The following is a 21,778-nucleotide window of genomic DNA, read 5'->3' as shown; positions in this document are numbered from 1 at the left end:
AAAAACTAATACTCCCTCCGTCCCAATAGAGTTGTCCACTTTGAGAAATTTTTTTGTCCCAAAACTATTGTCCACTTTCAAAAAGTAACTAACTTTTACATTCAATTTTACTTTATTACCCCTATTTAAAATCCACTAATGAATAAATTGAAAGTAAATTGTAAGTAAATTGTAAGTAGACCTTATATTAAATAGGGGTATGATAAGAAAAATAATAATTTTTTTATAAAACTCATGCACAATAATTGCTTTTCTTAAACTGTGTGATAAAGACAAAGTGGACAACTCTATTGGGACGGAGGGAGTATGAGTTTTGAACATCAATGTTTCTGATTAAATAGTACCATCTAAATTTAACATAATTTTCCTAATGTAGAAAGTTCCATACATATCATGCATTAGCCAAGGAATCACGCTAGCCGGAGGGACTTCGCGGGCCGTATACCCAATCAAATAATCATTATTTATAGTCGCTAAATGATCCGCCACAAAATTAATTTCCCTAAAAATATGAGATATAATCACCTCCTAGTCTCTATAAATCAAAGCACGAGTAGATGCAAAAATATTAGTAGAATAAGCAGCTGCCTCTCGACCATTCTTTATCATTTCTACCACCACTTTATTATCCACTTCTAAAATTAAAGACGGTATGTGTAAATAAGCTTGTTTAATCATACAAATTTATAAAGAGACTTTAAATACAACTGAAAACTGATAATTAAAATTAATCATGGGATGTTTTAGATTCAATTCAGATTAGTAATTCACAATAACTAACTAAACCAAAACAATATAAATAAATTTGGGAGTTTGAAAAAACTCAAATACGATTAACTACCTAAACTTTAAACAAAGAGTTCCTGAATTTTTGATGAAATTATAGGAACAGTTTTACTTAAATAAAACCCTAATATAAAAACCTTAATCATCCTAAAAGTACTAAAACCTTTGCTGGAAATATAAAAACAAACAAAAATTAAAACAAGCAAGGATTACTCTATCAGCAGAAACAAACTATGCCATCACCATCATCACAATTTCATCACATATTTTGTAGAATTAAACCATCCTGCAAAATTCACATAACAGCATAACATTCGCATGATAAAAAAAGAAAACATAACATTCGATATTTATCATTGTAAATTTATAATAACCTACTGGCTACTGCACCAGCAAAATATTTCCACATCAAACTAGAATATTCACAATCAAACTTGAAAGAAAAAAAGAACTCAAACATTAGATCGAGATCGATCGCAAAATCATCGCAATAATCAGTCGGACTTGCTGATATCTTCTGGATCTATGAAGTTAGGGTCCTTCACATCAACAATATCTCTCTCAAATCCAGCCTCAGCTAAGGAACATCGATCACCATACCAAGTGTATTTGCCGCCCAAGCCTCCTTTCTTCGGCATTCCGTTCATTCCCGTCGATGATTTCCTGTCACTCCTCTCATCGGACTTGATGATGGCGGCGTTTTTCCTGAAAGTTTTGCCGGAATTCTTCATTGTGTCTCTGTTGCTGTGATTAGGGATGAAGAAAAAAATTCAGAGATTAGGGTTTTATTATGTAGGTGAAACTTTGGGTTTTTGTTTACTGTTTGGCTGATGACCTTATATAGACGTGTAAATATGCGATTTGATGGGTTGCGATCGGATAAGAGCGAAGCACGTGACAATGTTATTTTCTCATGAGGGAGGGTTGTATCGGGTAGAGTGTAGCGTAGGCACTATCCCGTGGTCACGCCCTTGATCTGTTTTCGATGGTACTAATCTTATGCCCTCGCTTTGCTGGGAAATTTACGTTTTATAATTAAAAAAAAAGAAAATAGCAATTTGAAACAAAACCTTCAAAAGAAAAATGAAATAAATAAATAATGTGTTGTATTAATCAAGTATTACATGAGATTACATTACAAAATATAAATATTAAACTATCTCTTAATGAATTTTTTAGAAAAATTAAAATGTTTTTAGTTTAAAATAAAATTCCATCTATATAAAATCGTTCGATATAAAATGGCTAAACGCATATTTGGATCCCTGCACTATCACTTTTTTTCAGACTGGGTCCCTACATTAAAAAAGTGTAATTTTCTTCCCTACACTATCAGGAATGTTTAATGCAAGTCCCTCTAACACTGCGAGTTAACGGAAGGCAAACGGAATGTAACGTAGGGACTTACATTAAACTTTCTTGACAATGCAGGGAAGAATTTTATAATTTTGAGTGTAGGGACTCAATTTTAAAAAAATTATAATGTAAGGACTCAAATATGTGTTTGGCCAATATTTTACTTTGAAATTTAACAATTTTTTTATTTGTACGTTGCCATTATTAATAATCATTATTGTGGGTATGAATTTATATATATTAGGCTTAAATTTTTAAAAAATTATTAAATAATTTAAATCAATAGAAAGGTAATAAAAATTTATTTGATAAAATAAATTATTAAATTCACAACTATGGAACAAGTTTGGTTACTATAAAATTATTAGAAATAAATGACGATTTTCATTTTATTTTTTAAATTTATTTTATTATTAAAAATTTATTCAAAGTTATTTAGTATGTTGTTTATTTATACTTGGGTTAATGTCAAAAAAAAATCACAATTTTTTACATGTTTTTTCATTTTAATCACACAATTTATATTTTGTCATATTTTCATGCACAAACTACCATTTTTTTGGAAATTCATACGCAGTGCTGAGGTGACAGCCATTCATTGGTGTAAAATGACATCCAACTCAACGAATTACACCAATAGAGCCGTGACATCTCAGCACCGTGTATGAATTTGAAAAAAAATGGTAGTTTGTGCATGAAAATGAACTATATGATTAAAATGAAAAAAATATGTAAAGTTCGTGATTTTTTTTACATTATCCTTTTGTACCTTGCTAAAAATTTATTATTTTTTATTAATATAATTTTTATTTCATTACACTAAAATAATAAGCATTCATTTAGAATAATTTTATAATAATTAAAATAAACATATTCAATTAAAATAATTTTTCTAAGTTAGACTCGTTTTAAACTATAAATGGTTAAATATTCGAATTTTGGATCACGTGGACTTATCCAAACTTTTTAAAAATAAAATAAAAAATTTAACGCAGTGTTTAATTAGCCATATGCGTAAGACACAAGCCAATGAAATATAATATAGGGATTTAAATTAAAAATTCCTGATAATGTAGGGAAGAATTTTAAGTTTTTGAGTGCATGGACCCAATCTGGAAAAAAATTGTAATGCAGGGACTCAATCTGAAAAAGAATTATAGTGTAGGGACTCAAATATGTATTTGGCTGAGTTAACATGTCCTAGTCATCACCTGCTTTTTATTTCCTTTCTCACCAAGCTATGCGTGTAACACACGAGCTAACGATATTTAACGGAGGGACTTGCATTAAACATTCCTGATAGTGTAGGGAAGAATATTACACTTTTTTAGTGTAGGGACTCAATCTGGAAAAAAGTGATAATGCAGGGACTTAAATATGCGTTTGGCCATATAAAATTCACACTTAATCAGCATTGATATCAATTTTTATAATATTAAAATATTATTTTATATTCAAATTCGTATAAAGAAATTTTAATCTGATCAAAAAATAGTTAAAAATAGATTTTATAGCCAATAGCAACCATACACGCGAACACAAATCAAACAAATAATAATTAAGCTTATTTTTAAACTCCGGGAAATATTTTGCAACATATTTCAAAAAAATTACAACAAATTTGTATTTTTCTATGTTCATAAATCCAAATTTTTTAATTCATCTTCGTTAATTAAACTTTTGCTACAACAACGACTAAAAATAAAAGATGGTCATTGTTTTTTTTTTTAACGGAGATATATTATCTGAAAGACCGTACAAAGTACAATACAAAATATTAAACAAAGAAACATAACTAAGGAAGGATACAACGTTTAACCTGCTGCACCCAATTATGCGCTTCTATGTTTTGTTGTCGAGGTACTGATTGGAAGACAATATTATCGAAGGAATTTTGGAGATGCCAGATATCTGCACAAACACCTTGAATACTTGCTATGGAGCATTTTTGAGATTTTATGATAGTGGTAATTTGGAGAGCATCACCTTCGAAGATTGTATTTTTCCAACCTTTAGAAATTGCCCAATTCATTGCTTCTCGAAGAGCCAACATTTCCAAAATGCCCGGGTCCCAAATAAACTTGTATGCTGCCGAGAACTTACCTTTCAAGCACATATGCTCGTCTTTAGACACAATTCCAACGAAACCTCTTTTCTTTTGCGCATCGACAGCAGCATCATAATTTAGCTTTATAAATCCTGTCGGGATTCCTTGGATATTTGTGCTATAAATGTGATTGCTTGATCTACAAGGATGAGGAATTGGTGATTTTATCATGGACTGCTGGAATTCTTCTGCGTCCCTTAAAATACTGTGAATTGTGTCCTCAAGTGTGGGTATATCAGCTTTGAAAATGAGGTTGTTCTTGGCTTTCCAGATGTGCCACAAAGAATATCCAAAAATAGTTATGGCTTTGTTAGAAGGGTCGAGATCTTTAAGCTGCATTGTAATTTTTTTCCATTGGGTTGCAAAATTTGATGAGACGTCAGCAGTTGATCGGTAATTGAGTGGTCCTTTAAACCAGATCTGTTTTGCAAATGGGCAAGTAAAGAGGAGGTGGATTAACGTTTCACGTTCAGTGCAGTAAGAGCATTCTGGGGGAAGTAGAAGTCGTTGATGGAGTGCAGCTCCCGTTGGCAAACCATCATGTATGCATAGCCAAATGAATATCTTGATTTTATTTAGTAATGATAGCTCCCATATGTATTTCCAGTCCTGTTTGGATAATTGGGGTATCAACGAAGATATTCTCTGAACCCGTTATTGAGAGCAATATGATATCCAGACTTGACTGTATATTCTCCATCAGGCTTGTAGTTCCAAATCAGTCTATCTTCATGAGGCCAGTAAGGTAATGGTAAAGCAAGAATTCTGTCAGCATCTTCTTTCACAAATGTGTTCAAGATTAATGCTGAGTTCCAATCTCTTGTGACCGGATTAATTAGCTCCGATATCCTTCCTGAGAGCGGTGTCTGTAAATGTAAGGGTCTTGGAAGAAAGGGATATGATCCCGGTATCCAGGGATCCTGAAAGTATTGAAGTGATGATCCACTGTTAATTTGCCAGCGCAATCCTTTCAGAAGGAGATCTCTACCCCAAAGCAAACTTCTCCAGCCCCATGATGGCCGTCCAGACAATCTGCCTTCAAGTATTGTAGAAGAAGGGAAATACTTGCTTTGATAGACTTTGTAAAGCAAAGAGTTAGGATTTTTCATAATTCTCCAGAATTGCTTACCCAAAAGGGCTTGATTGAATGCTTGCAAATCCTTAAACCCTAAACCCCCTTCCCATTTTCTATGGTTCATCTTACTCCAAGCTATCCAGCACATTTTCTTTTCAGATTCTTTCTGACCCCACTAGAACTGCCTAACTAAGTGATGAATACGATGGCAAAGAGACTGTGGAAGTTTAAAGCACATCATGCCATAAATTGGAATAGCCGTTGCAACTGCTTTAATCATAATTTCCTTCCCTGCTGAGGATAGAAATTTTTCTTTCCATCCGGCTAATTTGGAAGTAATAGCAGAGATGATGTGGGAGAAGGTCTGATTTTTGGATCTCAGAATCTGATAAGGAAGGCCCAAGTACTTTTCCTGAATTGCATTTTGCGGAATGCCTAGCATCTCTGTATATAGGTGTCTTTGGTACTCATCTACATTTGCACTGAAGAAAACTGAAGATTTTTTGTAATTTATGCACTGACCACTTTGTTGGGCATATGTATAGAGGATAAGCTGGATGTTTAAGATTGCAGGTTGGGTGGCCTTGGAGAAGATTATGGTATCATCCGCAAAAAGCAAATGGGTGATTGTTGGACATCTGTAATTGAGTTTAATTCCTTGGAGGGATTTGTCTAAGATTGCTGAACTGATTATCTGAGTCAAACCTTCAGAGCATAGGACATAGATCAAAGGAGACATTGGATCTCCTTGTCTTATGCCCCGAGTTGGTTTAAAGAAATCGTGGGAGGATCCATTAATTCGGACTGAGTACGTTACAGATGTAATACACTTCATGATCCAGTTAATAAAGATGGGTGGAAACCCCAAGCAGTAAGACTAGAATGAATGTATGGCCACTCCAGCCGGTCGTAGGCTTTACTGATATCTAATTTTAGAGCCATGAAATGGGTGTTTCCTGAAGGTCGGGTTTTCAAATAGTGAATCAGTTCATGAGCCAGTAAGACATTATCCGAAATGGACCTCCCTTTTGTAAAAGCATTTTGATTTTGGGAAGTTAAGACAGGCACAATGTTTTGAAGTCTGGATGTAATGATTTTAGAAATTATCTTGTAAAAGACTGAACAAAGGCTTATGGGCCGAAAATCTGAGACTATGAGAGGTTTAGGGATTTTAGGGATTAGGGCAATGATTGTATGGTTTAAGCTAGTCAATATGTGACCTCCTTGGAAGAAGTTTTGAATCGATAAAACAATGTCATTTTGGATGAGATACCAGAAATTTTGGTAGAACAAGGAGGTAAACCCGTCACTCCCTAGGGCTTTGGAAGGATTAATGGAGAATGTAGCATTGGATATTTCCTGAATTGAAACTGGTCTACATAATGCCAAATTCATATCGAAATTGACTCTATTTGGGACTGGATTGCTTACCTGTGTTTGCGTACTTTGAATTGTGGAGGTAAATTGATCCTTGAAATGCTCCAGTATTAGTTGTTGAATCATGTGAGGCTGTGTGATCCAATTTCCATGGGAATCATTTAAACCAAGAATAGTATTTTTCCTCCTACGTTGCATGGTGCTGGCATGGAAATATTTTGTGTTTTGATCCCCCTGTTGTAGCCAAATCTGCCGCGATTTCTGTCTCCAAAATTCATCCTCCTGTTTGCGTGCCTCGTATAGCTGCTGCTCCAATTGTCTGATAAAGGGCCAATGAATATACACTGGTGGTTGGGATTTTGCATTTTGTAGTTATTGAGTTAGATGTTGAATTTTGCTTTTTGCATTTGTTTTGGAGTTACTGTTCCACTTGACAAGAGAATGACGAACATTTTTTAATTTTTGGTATAGCTGATACATTGGAGAGCCAGTAGAGTTGAACTTCCACGCTTCTTCAATGATCTGGTGTAGTTGTGGATGATTGAGCCAATGTTTATCAAAGTGAAACATGCCTTTTGGTTGAGGTATAGTTGTATCCGTTGTAAACAGTAGGGCACAATGATCTGATCCAATCACATCTAAATGCTGGACTTGTGCATGAATATGGCGTTGTAACCAGTCTGGGCTAGCAAAAACACGATCAATTCTCTCTTGGATAAGGTATGGATGTGCTCTACGATTGCTCCAAGTATAATCACTACCCAAATAGCTTAAACTATGCATATTCATATTGAAAATAAAGGTTTGAAAGATTACATGCTGGTTTGGATCAAAGGGAAGACCTCCTATCTTATCTGTTTGATCTAAGACATCATTAAAGTCCCCCACAAAAACAAAAGACTGACAAAGCCTATTTTTTAAACTAGCTAGACATTAAAATTGCCCATCCCGCACTGATTGTTTGGTGTTTAGATGGCAACTAACTAGATCAAAACAAACATCAAATTGATCTATTAGTGACATAGCTACAAAATAAGTATCATAGTGATGAATTTGAACCTGAATATCCAGATTCCAAAATAGGGCCATGCCTCCCGAGTTTCCTTGAGGCTCAATCACAAAATGTTTCTGGAACTTTAAGGGCTTTGTCAGTGTAAGGGTTTTATCCAACTTGTTTTTTGTTTCAACTAATATGACCATATCTGGATTGGCAGTTTTGCACATAGTCTTTAGTTGCTGGATTGTTAGGGGATTCCCTAACCCCTGACAATTCCAGAAGATCAGTTTCATGGATCCTTTGGAGACCCATTAGGGGTGGTCTCCTCATCCCGGAAGAAGCTGTTTGTGTTAAAGGGTTCTTCCAATTCTTCATTAATAACTGGAAGGTGGCATGCAGAGTTGAAAAATTCTGGCAAGGTGTAGTTGAATTCCGCTGCTGTGTGCATTGTTTTGCTGAGTTTGAGATGATCTTGTTCATGATGTGTAACCCAATCAATCTTTCGCTTACCCTCTACTACCTGCATTGCCATGGAATCAGACTGGTAAAGAGTAGTAGCTTCATGACGAACAATTCGAGTCCATGTGGTCTGGTTCTTTACAGCAGAAGAGGAAGATCCCTGACAGTATTTGTTTCTCAGTGCCATGCCTAGTATGGGATTCATGTTATAATCATCAATGCAGGCTTCTTGGAAGAGAGTGAGAATTTCCTCTTGATAGGCTGCATTGCAGTCCGTTGAACCATTGGCACAGTGTGGATTATTGCGGTATAAGAGATCTAAACACACTTTAATCTGTTCTATCTCATCCAGCATAATGTGTGGGCCTCCATTTAGAAATTTGGCTTTCAAATGTGGGCTTAGAATATGAATAAGATGCTGGGGGAGAAAAACATGTTTTGGGCTTCTAGTTGGGCCACATTGTTTAGGAGGTGGGTTCTGTAGTATAGGATGTGTAGCGGGAACAGTTGTATATATTGGGTTAATGATAATGCCTTTAGAGAAGTCAAGTAATGCTTTGGTAAGTAAGGCAGTTGAAGGAGCTGTTGTATTAATGCCAGGTGTTTTGGATTTTGCAGTAAATTGGAAAGATGGTTCTTGGAGAGCGGGGTACTTACCTTTTGTCGGGTCACGTGTACCATCAAGTGCTGTAGAATCATCTGACACTAAGATTTGTGGCGGCTTAACCATCATAGTGCTTTCCACTACCTCGTCATTTGAAATGGTAGTTGTGCATGGATACTGTGGCATGCATGGCAGAGGGGCTGTGACAGCCGGACTGGTGTTAGTGTTCTGCTCAGCCGACAAATGTAGCGGAGCTTGACGGCAGTGCTGTGGCCGGCGAGTGTCTGCCTGAAAATGGGCATCATAGTCACTTTTATTTCGGACCAAAGAACTGTGAAGCAGTGGAGCAGTTCCTAGAAATGGCCCATATGGGAGAGGTTGCCCAGGTTGCATGTAGATGCGTTGAGCTTCATTATCCAGCCGGTACCTGCAAGCACGAATCATATGTCCCATACGACCACAATAAAAGCAAGTATCTGGAAAACCTTCATATTTGAAATCAACCCAGACCGCAGCAGGAGTATTAGGGTTGGTCATGATGCCCTTTGGAAATGGTTTATTAGCTAGGATCTCCACCTTAAGACGCAAGAATTGCTGCCTCCAGATAGGGTTAGTTGCATCAATATCAACTTCCAGTAGCCTGTGGAACATAGCCCCTAACTTGGTAGCATTCATTGCTGTAATTTGATTCCTAGGGAGGCCATGAATCTGGACCCAGAAGATGGTGGTTCTGAATTGAATATGGTTGATGTTTTTATGAGTTGGCCATTATTTAATAACCATATGCTGGTGCAGGATATTCCATGGTCGTTGCGCTAGCACTTTATCATAATCAGTCTTGTTCTCAAAGGCGAATGAAAATAAACTGAAGGAAACCCGTTCCACCAATAGACCTGTTGTAGGTTTCCATTCCTGTTGAACCCATTGTTGAACTTCTGGAGCTTCAAAGGTCTTCTTTGTGAGGATGCGTCCCAGAAGAGTCCATTGATATCGTGTGGGTACTGCTTCATTATCAGCTTGGAGGGTGATGATGGGTTCAGAGACAGACATTTTTTTTGTGCGCTCAGTAAGTTCAGCCACAGAGGGGTAGGAGTATTTTTTAGAGCGGTTGGTAGAGGAAGAAGCCATGATGAATGCAGATAATATGCAGAATAAATGAGAATGTGTAAAGCAAAAGCAAACTAAAGAGCAGGTAAGTGAAGAGCCGGTTGAGTGTTTTGTGAACATCCAAGTAAAGCAGAACGATTGAACTGACTGGTGTGCCATGTGGCATCTTTGCTCTTCCCTAAACCGGAAGAGCTTCAAGTGCTTCATCTGAAGTGATGAAGAGGAAAGGACGCGCGTGGGGCGCGTTCAAATTAACTCCATTATTAATCTTTCAAATATGAATATTAGATTCTCCAAATGCACAAGATGGTCATTGTTAAAGAAAGATTAAAATCACAAACAAGCAGATTCAAAAAAGTATAAAATTGTAATTCAAATATAAAAAAACACCAAATAAAACACTTCCTTTTAACACAAATAAAACACTTATATTACATGATGACCATTATTTTAGCGCGGTTCAACCAACTGAACTAGGCGGTTTATTGGCATGGTGATACCACTGGTTATAGAGGCTTTGGCGCTTCGGACATCAATGGAGGAGGTGTTATCAACAGGACTTAGTGCAGTAATCTTCGAGGGAGATTGTCAAGTATTGATAAATGCTACTAATGCATCCTCTAGTGACGACAGAGATGCCAGAGTAGTTTTAGAAGACATATTCAATCTAGTTTTCCGATTTTCGGAAATTAGATTTCAATATGTTAACCGTAAATGTAATTGGGTAGCCCATTTGGTGGCAAAAAGAGCCCTTATCGATGAATGCTTCTGCAGGTCTCATCATTTTGTTATGGAATGGCTCACTCAAGTCTGTTGAGGAGTTATTCATTTGTGTACTTTTCATTACATTCAATGAAATATAACCTTTGTTAAAAAAAAGAACTAAGTCGTGCTGAAAAAAAAATTAAATTACCAATAAAAAAAAGCCTAATGATTAAAAAAGGGGAACTAATTAGTGAAAATTTATGTTTTCTCCAAACTTTGAAAACGTATGATAACAGCCAATTATATCATTTTAAAATATTCTAACTTGAAAAAAGGGGTATAATAGTGCTAATATGCACTGACGTGAATTGTCACCTATTTGTCATATATGCAAAATATTAGTTCAAAATACAGATAATAGGTTAAAAAGGCTAAACATTTAGCGAAAACTCTCATTTTGTTCAAACCTCAAAAATATTTTTCATACATGGAAACTTTTCTACGTCAACAACACATCTGTATCAACATATTTCTTTTCAGATTGGGTTTTTTGAAACGATATAATATGATTTTAAACATTATCGAGACGTTTTACGAATTCATGTTGTAACATTGATACTGATTTTTGAATCTTTGATATCAATTGTCGTGACCGGTTCTTGACCAGATTGGTATGCGCATCGGAATCGAAACCATTCTGTAGGTATTTAATAATGAATTTGGTCAACAAACAATAATATAGCAAAATAATAAATAACACAAGAGATTTACGTGATTCTGCATTAAAGCATACATCCACGGGCGAAAGAATCGAGTCATCCAATAATCATCAAAAGGAGTACAAAATTAGTGGAGAATCACCAAATAGAGAACATCTCTAATAAATATGCTCTTAGAAGAAAAGGCCCATAAAATGTTTAACTCTCCACAAGAAGTAACCCGAAAGGGTTAGGATTAAATTTTATTTCTCACACCACACACACCCCTTTGTACACAGAAGGTGAATACCCGTGATATTTGCTTTGTAAGTTGTACATTGTGGTTTGTGTTTTAAACAGGTGCTAGTAGCACAGTTTTTAAACGTTATATTGTCGATTGTTCGACAATGTATATTTGTATAAACGCTTCCGATCGAAATGAAAGTTCACTACTAAAATGCTTGCTTTTAGCGACAGATTTTTCCGTCGCTAAAAGCATGAAATCCGTCGGCAAAAACCTCGTTGCTAAATTTTTGGCGATGGACCAAAAAATTTGGCGACAGATTTTTCAGAAATTGCCGACGGATTATAGCGACAGATTTAAATCCGTCGGTAATTAGCGTCGGTAATTACCGACGGATTTTAACGACGGATTTAAATTCGTCGCTAACTGAAAAAAAAAATAAAAAAAAAAAATCGTAAAAATAAATTATTATTATTTAATCGATCACCCTCCGTCACCCACCCGTCGCCCTCCATTACCCATCTATTGCCTCCCGTCACCCACTTGCAATTTTTACAAACTTCCCAGTAGGTCACCTATCCTTCCCATTGCTCCCACTCATTGCTCTTTAATTTTGAAGTTCTCTCGCGCATAGCTCCATCTGAACCAGCTAAGCTTCTTGTTATATATATATATATATGTATATTTATATTTAAATGAAACTAAAAAAATAACAAATACTTCCTCCCACATTTTAAGATAATTATTTTTTATAATTAATAGTTATTTTAAATAATTATGAATGAATAAATAGCAAAGTTTTCAATATATTTCATAAATAATTATGTTATATTCAAATACTATTATATTTAATTAAAAATAATAATAATTATTTTTTCTTTAATAATTATTATCCTAAATAATTTTTTTATAAACAATTTATTTAATTTAATAATTTATTTTTACGATTTTTTTTAAATTAGCAACGGATTTAAATCCGTCGCTAAAATCTGTCGGTAATTAGCGACGGATTTCATATCCGGCGCTAAATCCGTCGGTAAAAAGGATTTAATGACGGATTTTGAATCCGTCGCTATAATCCGTCGGTAAAACACAGTTTTTTAGTAGTGTTTTTGTGTATTATATTTGCAAAAAAGATTTAATAGTTTTTAGACTTGCTACGGGTTTTGGAATTATTATTCTCATTCCTTAGCGCCGGTCTCGACTCGAGATTTCAGGTTGTGACAAAATTTGAAACGAAATTGAAAATATGGGCAAAAGTTTGGTACCTCTTTAATATAAATGAAATTTGGGATCTCAAATTGAAACATAGGGAAAGTTATGGTACAACTCAAATTTTTAATTCACAAATTTGTTCCAACTAGTCTTAATTATAATCTCAGTCGGATCTAGCCCCATTATTGTAGTTGCCGCTGCTTTTGTTGTCATAAATCCCACCGCTGCCAGCACCTCCGCCAGAAAATCTCACAATCGACAACCCATTGCCGACCCAGCAATTGACAACCCATCTCTGCCGTCGTCATACCCATCAATCGACAACCCACCACCGCCGCCATCGCCAGCAAACCCATAAATCCGCAACCCTTTGCCGCTTTAGCGGCAGCCTTACGATACAAAATACCTTTGTTATTGTCGGTGATGAGAATTATGTATTTTCAATATTTTTAGCGTAAAAAAAATCAAAAAAGAAAACATAAAGAAGAAGGGAGGAAGAAGACTGCTATATTTTGGCAACAGGACAAGCGTGTTCGTATTACTGAGATTAGGATTTGGTCGTGACTGGTCTAATTTTCCTCAAAATGTAATCGTGTATGGGCTATAGTAGTTGTTTCACTATTTAAAAATATTATTTTATTGTCTATTGTCTTTTCTGTGTGAAAGATTTGTTACTATTTATTTGTGAAAGATTTGTTGTCTCTTTCTCTATGAAGAATTTGTCAAATTTATCAGGTGGTGCTTAAATCGGCTGTCATGACTGTATTTTCTAATATCAAAAATCAGTTTGCGTGTGTGGAGAAATTTGATCAAATATTGCACTTAATTAGCAAAATATTAAATAATTTTTGTAAGTAGATTTGCAAATCAGAAATTGCTTGTTAGCATAAATCATTTATTTCATGCCATGTCATCGAATTTAGTTTCAGGATTTCTTACAACTGTATATGTTTCGTATTCAATTTAATTAAATTTATTAATTCAATAGAAGATATGTAAATAATAAACCATATAAAAAATTCCAAAAAAATAAAATCAAATTTATTTTTAATAACTGTTAAAATCTCATCTTTAATTTTATAATTCATTATATATATATATATATATATATATATATATATATATATATATATATATATATATAATTTCAATTGAACTCATCCGTGATTAAATTTAAATTTTCAGATCAAAATCAAAAAATAAAAAACAGACAATGAATAAGATCAGTTTCTTAAAATTTTCATCATCTCATGATTTATTTGATTATTAAATGATTTTTCTAACGACGACAATCAGAAGACAAGGGAAGAAGCGGGAGAGGCAGTATTAGTGAAAAAAAGGATTGAGATTCCCTTAAGTTCATTTTGAACTTGAGAGAGTTATGTTCACGATCTACACCGTTCATTATAAAAAGAATAGTGTAGATTAAAAAAGTATAATTTTAATTAAAATAATCTATATCGTTTATTTTATAATAAATAGTATAGATCGTAAACATAACCCTCTCAAATTTAAATTTGAGAAATTTTCAGTCCGAAAAAATAGTGTATATATCCTCCATATTCAAGGCAATTAATTTTGGTACAATTCAATCAAATTTAGTCCAAATTTATCAGGAGGCCAAAAAAAGCTAAATATTCAAGCTTTGAAAAGAATCTCGTGGTTTAGTAAATTAAATTAAAGGGCACTGTTTTAGAATTTGTTCATTCAGTAGTTGACAACAAAAAATGATATAACCGCTGCAGCAAACTGTTAGAGCATCTCCATTCTTATACTAAACTAATTTTACAATGCTAAAATTAGTATTTAAAATGAATTACACAGCTCTATTGCTATGCTATATATTATGCTAAATTTAGCGTATATTAAATTTCGTGTTAAATTAACATATGTCAAATTTTTTTATTCATTTAAATTAATTATAAAAGTATCATAAATAATAAATTTATTTAATATAATAATTTTTTATACGAATAAATAAATAAATTATTATTACTATTAAAAAAATATTTTAAATAATTAATTAATAGTATATTTTATGAAAAACATAAAATAATTTATATTTTGTAATATTTTTTGAATTTTTTATTATATATATATTTAAATTTTTAAAATTTTTGTATTAAAATATTTAATTAGTAATTATTAATGTGATTTAAATATTAAATAAAAATTGAGATCATTAATTAATATTTTATGTTTGTCATTTTAATATAGCATTGTGTATTGGAGTGAAAAAATAAAATTCATGTTATATTTAACATTTTACTATATTTTATGTTAAAAATAGTATAAATTATAGCATATGCAATAAAGATACTCTTAGGCCGTGAGTGTAAATCTTTTCATACATCCTCCCGCCTCCTCAATTATCAATAAAAAGAACATAAGGACCTATTGCATTTTATAAAAATAAAATTGTAGGTACTTTAAAATTATAAAAATTCAGGGACTTAAAAATTGGTTATGTGACCTATGTTTATAATTTTAATAGATTTTCTACCTTAGATAAAACTCAAGTAAAAAGACTGATTTGTCAGTTTCTCATTGGCCATAAAAATTGGAAAAAAAAATCCCCGATTCGCCAAAACCCTAAAAGACCACGAGAAACGAGCCAATTTGAAGCAAAGAACAAGTAGAGAAACCACAGTGGCAGTTAAGCAAAAAGTAAAGAAGTATAAAAAGAAGGCATGATAAATTCCTCATTAACCCTTCTATTAGCGCCGGTTTCCCTTTCTCATTCTCCATTTCTCTCTTTCAATAACCTCTCTCATCTCCGCCACCACTCCGCCGCCGCGCTGCCTCGACTAGCAACGCTTTCGCTTTTTCATTCTCCATCACTCTCTCATCTCCGCCATCACTCCGCCGCCGCTCTGCCTCATCCGGTGAGCACAATCCTTTCCTTCTATCTGTTGCATGCACTTTAAGATGTTCGTTTTTGATAATTAATCTGTAATTTTATATGTTTTCGAAACTAGACAGGCTTGTCGAGAGTAAATTCAAGACGAATTGTAGTCTCAGCTACTAAGACCTCGCAATCAGTATCCACAATGGCAAATGTGAGTTAATTAATTCTGTTTGTTTATATTCTAATTGTGTAATTAGCTGCTTGTTTAATGAGCTTATTGTGTTTTTGTAATAGAATGAGGAGAATGAAAATATAGGAAATTTGAAAGAACTGTTAGCTAAGCTTTTTGAGTCGGCTCTTCGAGTGACTGTACCTACCGAACCGGATATCGAACCTCTCCTTGCCGCTTCCACTGCTAAATTCGGCGACTATCAATGGTTATTTCCATGCTTAAGCTGTTCTTTTTCCCATTTAGTAGTATGATTTTGTTGTTTGTCTGCTAAATTTTTGTGTAAATTTATTTTTGTGAAGTAATAATGCTATGAGCCTTTGGGCAAAAATCAAAGGGAAAAAAACCGATTTCAAGGGGCCTCCAGCAGTTGGACAGGTATATGAATAGTGCTTCGGCTTTCTCCGTTTCTTTTTGTTCTGCTGTTTACTTTAATTTTTTTCAATGCAGTGTATGAGCTATAACAATTGTTGCCTAATCTATTTTCAGGCTATCATGAAAAATCTGCCCCAGTCCGAAGTAATAGAATCTTGCTCTGTGGCAGGACCGGGATTTGTCAATGTGGTTTTATCTAAGAATTGGATGTCTAAGGTCTCTTTCTTTGCCTTTTCGTTATTTACTGTTTTGTCATGTGTAGATTTCTTAATAATTAGATAGTCATGGCATTACATTTTTTTTCAAACCTTCTTAGCTTCAACTTCCGCTTTTACCTTACAGTAATTGTAGTTATGCTGCTTTTAGAATTCCTTGTTAAATGTACTTTTTAATGTTTGTGATTGCAGAAAATTCAGAAGATGTTGATAGATGGAATTGACTCATGGGCGCCTAAGCTTTCAGTTAAAAGGGCCATAGTTGATTTTTCATCTCCAAATATAGCTAAAGAAATGCATGTTGGGCATTTGAGGTCAACAATTATTGGTGACACCCTAGCTCGTATGCTTGAATTTTCAAAAGTTGATGTTCTCCGAAGAAATCACGTTGGTGACTGGGGGACACAGGTAAATGTGGTTTCTGATAATGTTTGTTTTGTCATGGTTTCTGTTCACCCTTATTAAAATCTTAATTTATATCTAAAATTGCTGTGTGTCTCTATGGAATATTGTACATGTGGTTTTCTAAACATTTAAAATAATTTGTTCTCTGTTGCAAATAACTTCTCCTTCTCAGCGAGCCACACATTGCTTAAAAGACTGACATTTTCATTGCAGTTTGGTATGTTGATTGAATTTCTCTTTGAGAAGTTTCCAAACTTTGAAGACATCAATGAAAGAGCTATTGGAGACCTACAGGTAAGCAAGATTATTCAAACTTTGAAAAGTAAATTGTTAGAAGTAACATTTTCAACTGTTTTCAACTTTCAAGTTCTGACTGAGATAGCAGTATGAGACTGCATTTAAATTCAAGAAATTGATTTTTTTCTTATTTGCTGTTGGCATGTTTTTGAGCCATTTTATGATATCCTAGAACTCAATATGTTTTTTGCAAATTTGGTGCAGTAAGCCTTACTAATTATTGGTGATATGAATCTGTAGCTTATGTTATTTATAGTATAGAAATATGTCGTGCACAAGCTTGCCTGTGACATGGTACAAGAACTACTCACAAATGTGCTTCAAACTGAGGATAAGAAATTGCCATATCTTGATATATCTGTTAAAAACAGATAGATTATATCGGCAACACTTTAGTTAGCATGTTTTCTAGACTATGATAGTTTTTTTAATTATTTGGATATTGTTAAGAGGTAAAGAAGCACTATGTGATCTGGATTTTACAGTAGTGGCAGATGAAATTACAATGATAATTTTGTAAATACAATTTAATTTTTATGACTTTAAATCAGTTAATGCGTTGTATAGGAATTTTATAAGGCATCAAAGCAGAGGTTTGATTCTGATTCTGAATTCAAGGAAAGGGCACAAAGAGCAGTAGTTCGTCTTCAGGTAATCATTTACTCCTTTTCCTGAATGGACATGTATGTTGATCTGATGCACCATTGGACTTGTAAAATCTTTGAGGAAGGGACTGGATGCAAATTATCTTTTGTATTCTATTGCAGGGCGGAGAAGCCAGGTACCGCCAAGCATGGACACAAATTTGTGACATTAGTAGGAAGGAATTCGACAAGGTATATCAAAGACTGGGGGTACAACTTGAAGAAAGGGTAGGAGTTTATCTTTTTTTTTTAATTGTATTTACCTATAATGCCTGTTATCTAACCAATTTGAGTGATTCCCAAAATGAATCTATATTTGGTGTACCATGTAAATTTTTTCCACTTTAGTTTATTTTGCAGAAAGTGGAAACTATAATATGCATCCATGTGTAATTTTTGACTTAGAAAAATTCAAATCAAGGGACTGTAGGCCCCATATTAGAGTTATATGAACTAGGCAACTAGTGGTTCTATCATACAATTACATTAGATCTACCGGAATTATACCAATCTTTATGTTTTTAAAATGGAATTGATAACCAAATGATACATAAAATTCACTTGAATGCATTTATTCCATCTCTTGTTCTTAGGGAGAAAGCTTTTATAATCCACACATTCCTGGGGTTATAGATGCATTAAGCAATCAAGGATTAGTCGAAGAAAGCGAAGGTGCTCGTGTGATCTTTATTGACGGAGTTAATATTCCTCTTATTGTTGTGAAGAGCGATGGTGGTTTTAACTATGCTTCAACTGATCTAACTGCTCTTTGGTAATTTGCTTCCATCTATGAATGAGATCATATTCTAGAGTGGATAGATCTACTTTTTGCTTCACTTTTATTATTTTAAGAGATGCTTTTGAAAGTAATTTAAACTCTCTACTTCTCTTTACAGGTATCGCCTTAATGAGGAGAAAGCAGAGTGGATTATATATGTTACTGATAGTGGTCAACAACTGCATTTTGATATGGTATTCAAAGTAAGTGTTTGCCACTACTTTTTTTAACCGTCTTATGCTGCGCTTAGCTATGATTTTCTGTTTACCTACTTTCTTCCTTTTCCTGCATTCATCTTACAATTTTTCGAAGAGAAAAAGTCTTAACTTTATATTATTTTCCAACATATTCCATTCTTTATATGCATTGGATTGTGCTGTTCATAATTTGCAACCGATAATGTTTTGAAGGTCTGACCATTGTGGTTTGCTAAATCAGGCCGCCAAGCGTGCAGGTTGGCTCCCCGGTGACGATAGCATGTTACCTAAAGTTAACCATGTTGGATTTGGCCTTGTTCTCGGTGATGATGGCAAGCGCTTTAGAACCCGGTCCACTGAAGTGGTTAAATTAGTTGATTTACTAGATGAAGCCAAGACTCGTAGCAAAGCAGCACTTATTGAGCGGGGTATGATATTTATGATGTGGTTGCATAGTTTGCGGCTTTATCGTCTTTGCATAGTCTTCCACCTTAGTAGTTAATTCCTTTAATGAAAGAAAACGTTACTTTGTATTGTGGACAGGTAAGGGTGAAGAATGGACCGGAGAGGAGCTTGAACAGACTGCTGAGGCAATTGGTTATGGTGCTATTAAGTAAGACATCTGTACCAATTTGAACATTTCCATTTAGCTGTAAAAAGTGTCTATCGGAGAGTATTACCAATTGATTTGGTGGTATTTCATTTCTTGTTGTAGGCTGAATTTTGCATTATATTATTTATAACATCTACTTTCGTACCTGCATTGGGCACTTGAGAAACCTTTGGTTCGGACATGCATAGGATAATAACATCTTTTAGTACTTGTCTGGATGACTATAGACAAATCTATAAGCTGGGGGACTATGAGGAATACTTCCTGTTGTCAGTAGTTCAAGATAAAGTAACTAAGCATGAAATATTGAAAAAAATTGCCCCTTAGTAGATACTGTAGAATCTCAAAAATTTAGTAGTGGAAGTGTTTGCTGACTACGTTAATTAGCGAGCTAACTTTGTACTGTATTAAGTGGAATGGGTCATATCTGCTTTTAGAACACCTACTATATACCTTCGATCATTTTATCACAACCAACGAAATCTCTTGGAGAACAAATCTATTTGCACAATAGTCCTTCTCAAGACAACTTAAATTTCTAAATCTAAGAACAAGTTGATATACTTGTTCTTTGGCTGCGTAATCGACGCTCTGATTTCACTAGTAGAACATATTAATATATAGTACTAGTCCAAATAGGTGTGAATTTTATTACTTGTCCTGGGCCGGTCACCACATATTTAATTGTGTTTGTTTATAAGGATTTGGACATATTTATCTGAATTTGACTTTATCTTCAGTACAATGATATTTTTATTAATCTGTATTGTCAGGTACGCTGATCTAAAGAACAACAGATCGACCAATTATACATTCAATTATGACCAGATGCTAAATGACAGGGTATGCACATAATGTAAAAGTGATCATCAAAATTATGAATTTTCTTGGCTAAAGTTTTAATGGAACTGCTATGGTTCTTTTTTTTTAATTTTCTAAACCTTTAGGGCAACACTGCTGTTTATTTGCTATATGCACATGCCCGTATCTGTTCGATCATCAGGAAGTCTGAAAGAGACATTGACGAGTTGAAGAATGTAAGTTTCTCTTTCCAGTTTATGCAGCCATTATCATTAAACTGCTTATATGCAATGAAATTTTGATCTAGCTGATAATTTTAGATTGGCATCGTCTAGTCTGTGCAATTTCAGTTTCCTTTTCTCCCACTTCCTAAAATTGATGTCGGTGTACAAACCCGGCCTTTTTAATCCTTGTAGATTTTTAACTTGAATTTTAACCCAATGACGCTTAACATATGAATGAAGTTTGATATGTTAATTCTTCTTGGTTCTGATGATCATGGCTAATGGGATGCAGACGGGCTCGTTGGTACTTGAACATGCTGATGAGCGTGCACTTGGGCTTCATTTACTACAGTTTGCGGAGGTCAGACATGTTTTTAGATTCACTTTATCTCGCTTTTGAACTTTGGTTTTGCTTAACTTTTAAGATGTCTAGTAAAGTTTTATGAAATTCTTTGTCCTGTTTTTGCAGACGGTCGAGGAGGCCTGCATCAATCTGCTGCCAAATGTGTTGTGTGAATATCTCTATAACTTATCTGAACACTTCACCAGATTTTATTCCAATTGCAAGGTTAGAGCTTGTGCTTGCTAGAAAACTGCTGGAGTTAAAAGAGGTTCATTTATTTGAGTATTTATTTTGGAATCTTTTATATGTAACTTTTTATCCGTCCTCTCTGGAAATTGGGCAGGTTTTAGAATCACCGGAGGAGACGAGTAGACTCTTGCTATGCGAAGCAACAGCCGTGGTGATGCGGAAATGCTTTTCCCTCCTTGGAATTGTTCCCGTCTACAAGATATAATTTTACGAACTGAAAATGTCAAGGAATTTCTTTGTAGTCTGTTGCCCAGGCACCATAACGATAATATACTACTCACCATAAATACGAGAAGTTTTTGTTTCTTTGGGTTTCTATGATCTCCTATTGTAGAAATAAATATTTACATGTCTCTCTTCTTGACCCTTTCTGAAAGGTTTTTAAACTCATAGATTGCAATTTGCATTTAAAGTTTAAACTTTGTTGCTCAAGCTATTGTTAGAGTTGGACAACCAATCAATGGACTACATCTTATAATCGGTATGCACAATATTATTACTTTTAATTTTTAATGTTATAAAATTAAATTTAAAATCCCAAAATGATTAACAGGTGTTGACTGTCGTAATTTATTATTTTACCTGAAAATTTGCCGTGTATGGCCTAAAAACTCATTTTCAAATTAGAATTATGCTTGTTTGATAAATTTTCAAAGTAAAACTAACAAAATCCAGGTGCCACATTAAATTCCGGCTGCCACTTAAATATTTTTGTCCGGAATAATTAAAATGAAAGTTCAATAACAAAAAAAAAAATTATTGAAAAAAATGAAAGTTTGGTGACTGAGGATTACTTATCCTTATTTTTTAAAAGGAGTACTTGTTTCATG

The 21,778-nt window shown here is 34.1% G+C and overlaps 3 protein-coding genes across 3 annotated transcripts; 1 reads left to right on the top strand and 2 right to left on the bottom strand.

Annotated features, from left to right (window-relative positions):
- Nucleotides 1-1,697: 1,697 nt before the first annotated feature.
- LOC126668746 (uncharacterized) lies at nt 1,698-4,588 on the bottom strand. The gene is made up of 2 exons (XM_050361927.2): nt 3,962-4,588; nt 1,698-1,799 (listed from the first exon to the last, which is right to left on the bottom strand). Exons 1-2 carry the CDS (start codon nt 4,586-4,588, stop codon nt 1,698-1,700), a joined length of 729 nt encoding a protein of 242 aa, XP_050217884.2.
- Nucleotides 4,589-6,155: 1,567 nt separating this feature from the next.
- On the bottom strand, nt 6,156-7,991 carry LOC126668745 (uncharacterized). The gene is made up of 3 exons (XM_050361926.1): nt 7,686-7,991; nt 7,180-7,601; nt 6,156-7,020 (listed from the first exon to the last, which is right to left on the bottom strand). Exons 1-3 carry the CDS (start codon nt 7,989-7,991, stop codon nt 6,156-6,158), a joined length of 1,593 nt encoding a protein of 530 aa, XP_050217883.1.
- Nucleotides 7,992-15,314: 7,323 nt separating this feature from the next.
- Nucleotides 15,315-21,262, top strand: LOC126666850 (arginine--tRNA ligase, cytoplasmic-like). Its single transcript, XM_050359733.2, has 18 exons — nt 15,315-15,615; nt 15,709-15,789; nt 15,873-16,015; nt 16,110-16,185; nt 16,297-16,398; nt 16,590-16,805; nt 17,016-17,096; nt 17,667-17,750; nt 17,867-17,971; nt 18,337-18,515; nt 18,640-18,724; nt 18,960-19,146; nt 19,262-19,331; nt 20,105-20,174; nt 20,279-20,368; nt 20,649-20,717; nt 20,826-20,924; nt 21,043-21,262. The coding sequence occupies exons 1-18, from the start codon at nt 15,421-15,423 to the stop codon at nt 21,151-21,153; spliced, it is 2,043 nt and encodes a 680-aa protein (XP_050215690.1). The 5' UTR covers nt 15,315-15,420; the 3' UTR covers nt 21,154-21,262.
- The last annotated feature ends 516 nt before the right edge of the window (nt 21,263-21,778 follow it).

The sequence above is a fragment of the Mercurialis annua genome, linkage group LG2 (assembly GCF_937616625.2).
Source record: "Mercurialis annua linkage group LG2, ddMerAnnu1.2, whole genome shotgun sequence".
In the NCBI taxonomy this organism is placed as follows: domain Eukaryota; kingdom Viridiplantae; phylum Streptophyta; class Magnoliopsida; order Malpighiales; family Euphorbiaceae; genus Mercurialis; species Mercurialis annua.
The sequence above is the reverse complement of the archived record's forward strand: the minus strand, read 5'-3'. Positions and strand labels throughout refer to the sequence as shown.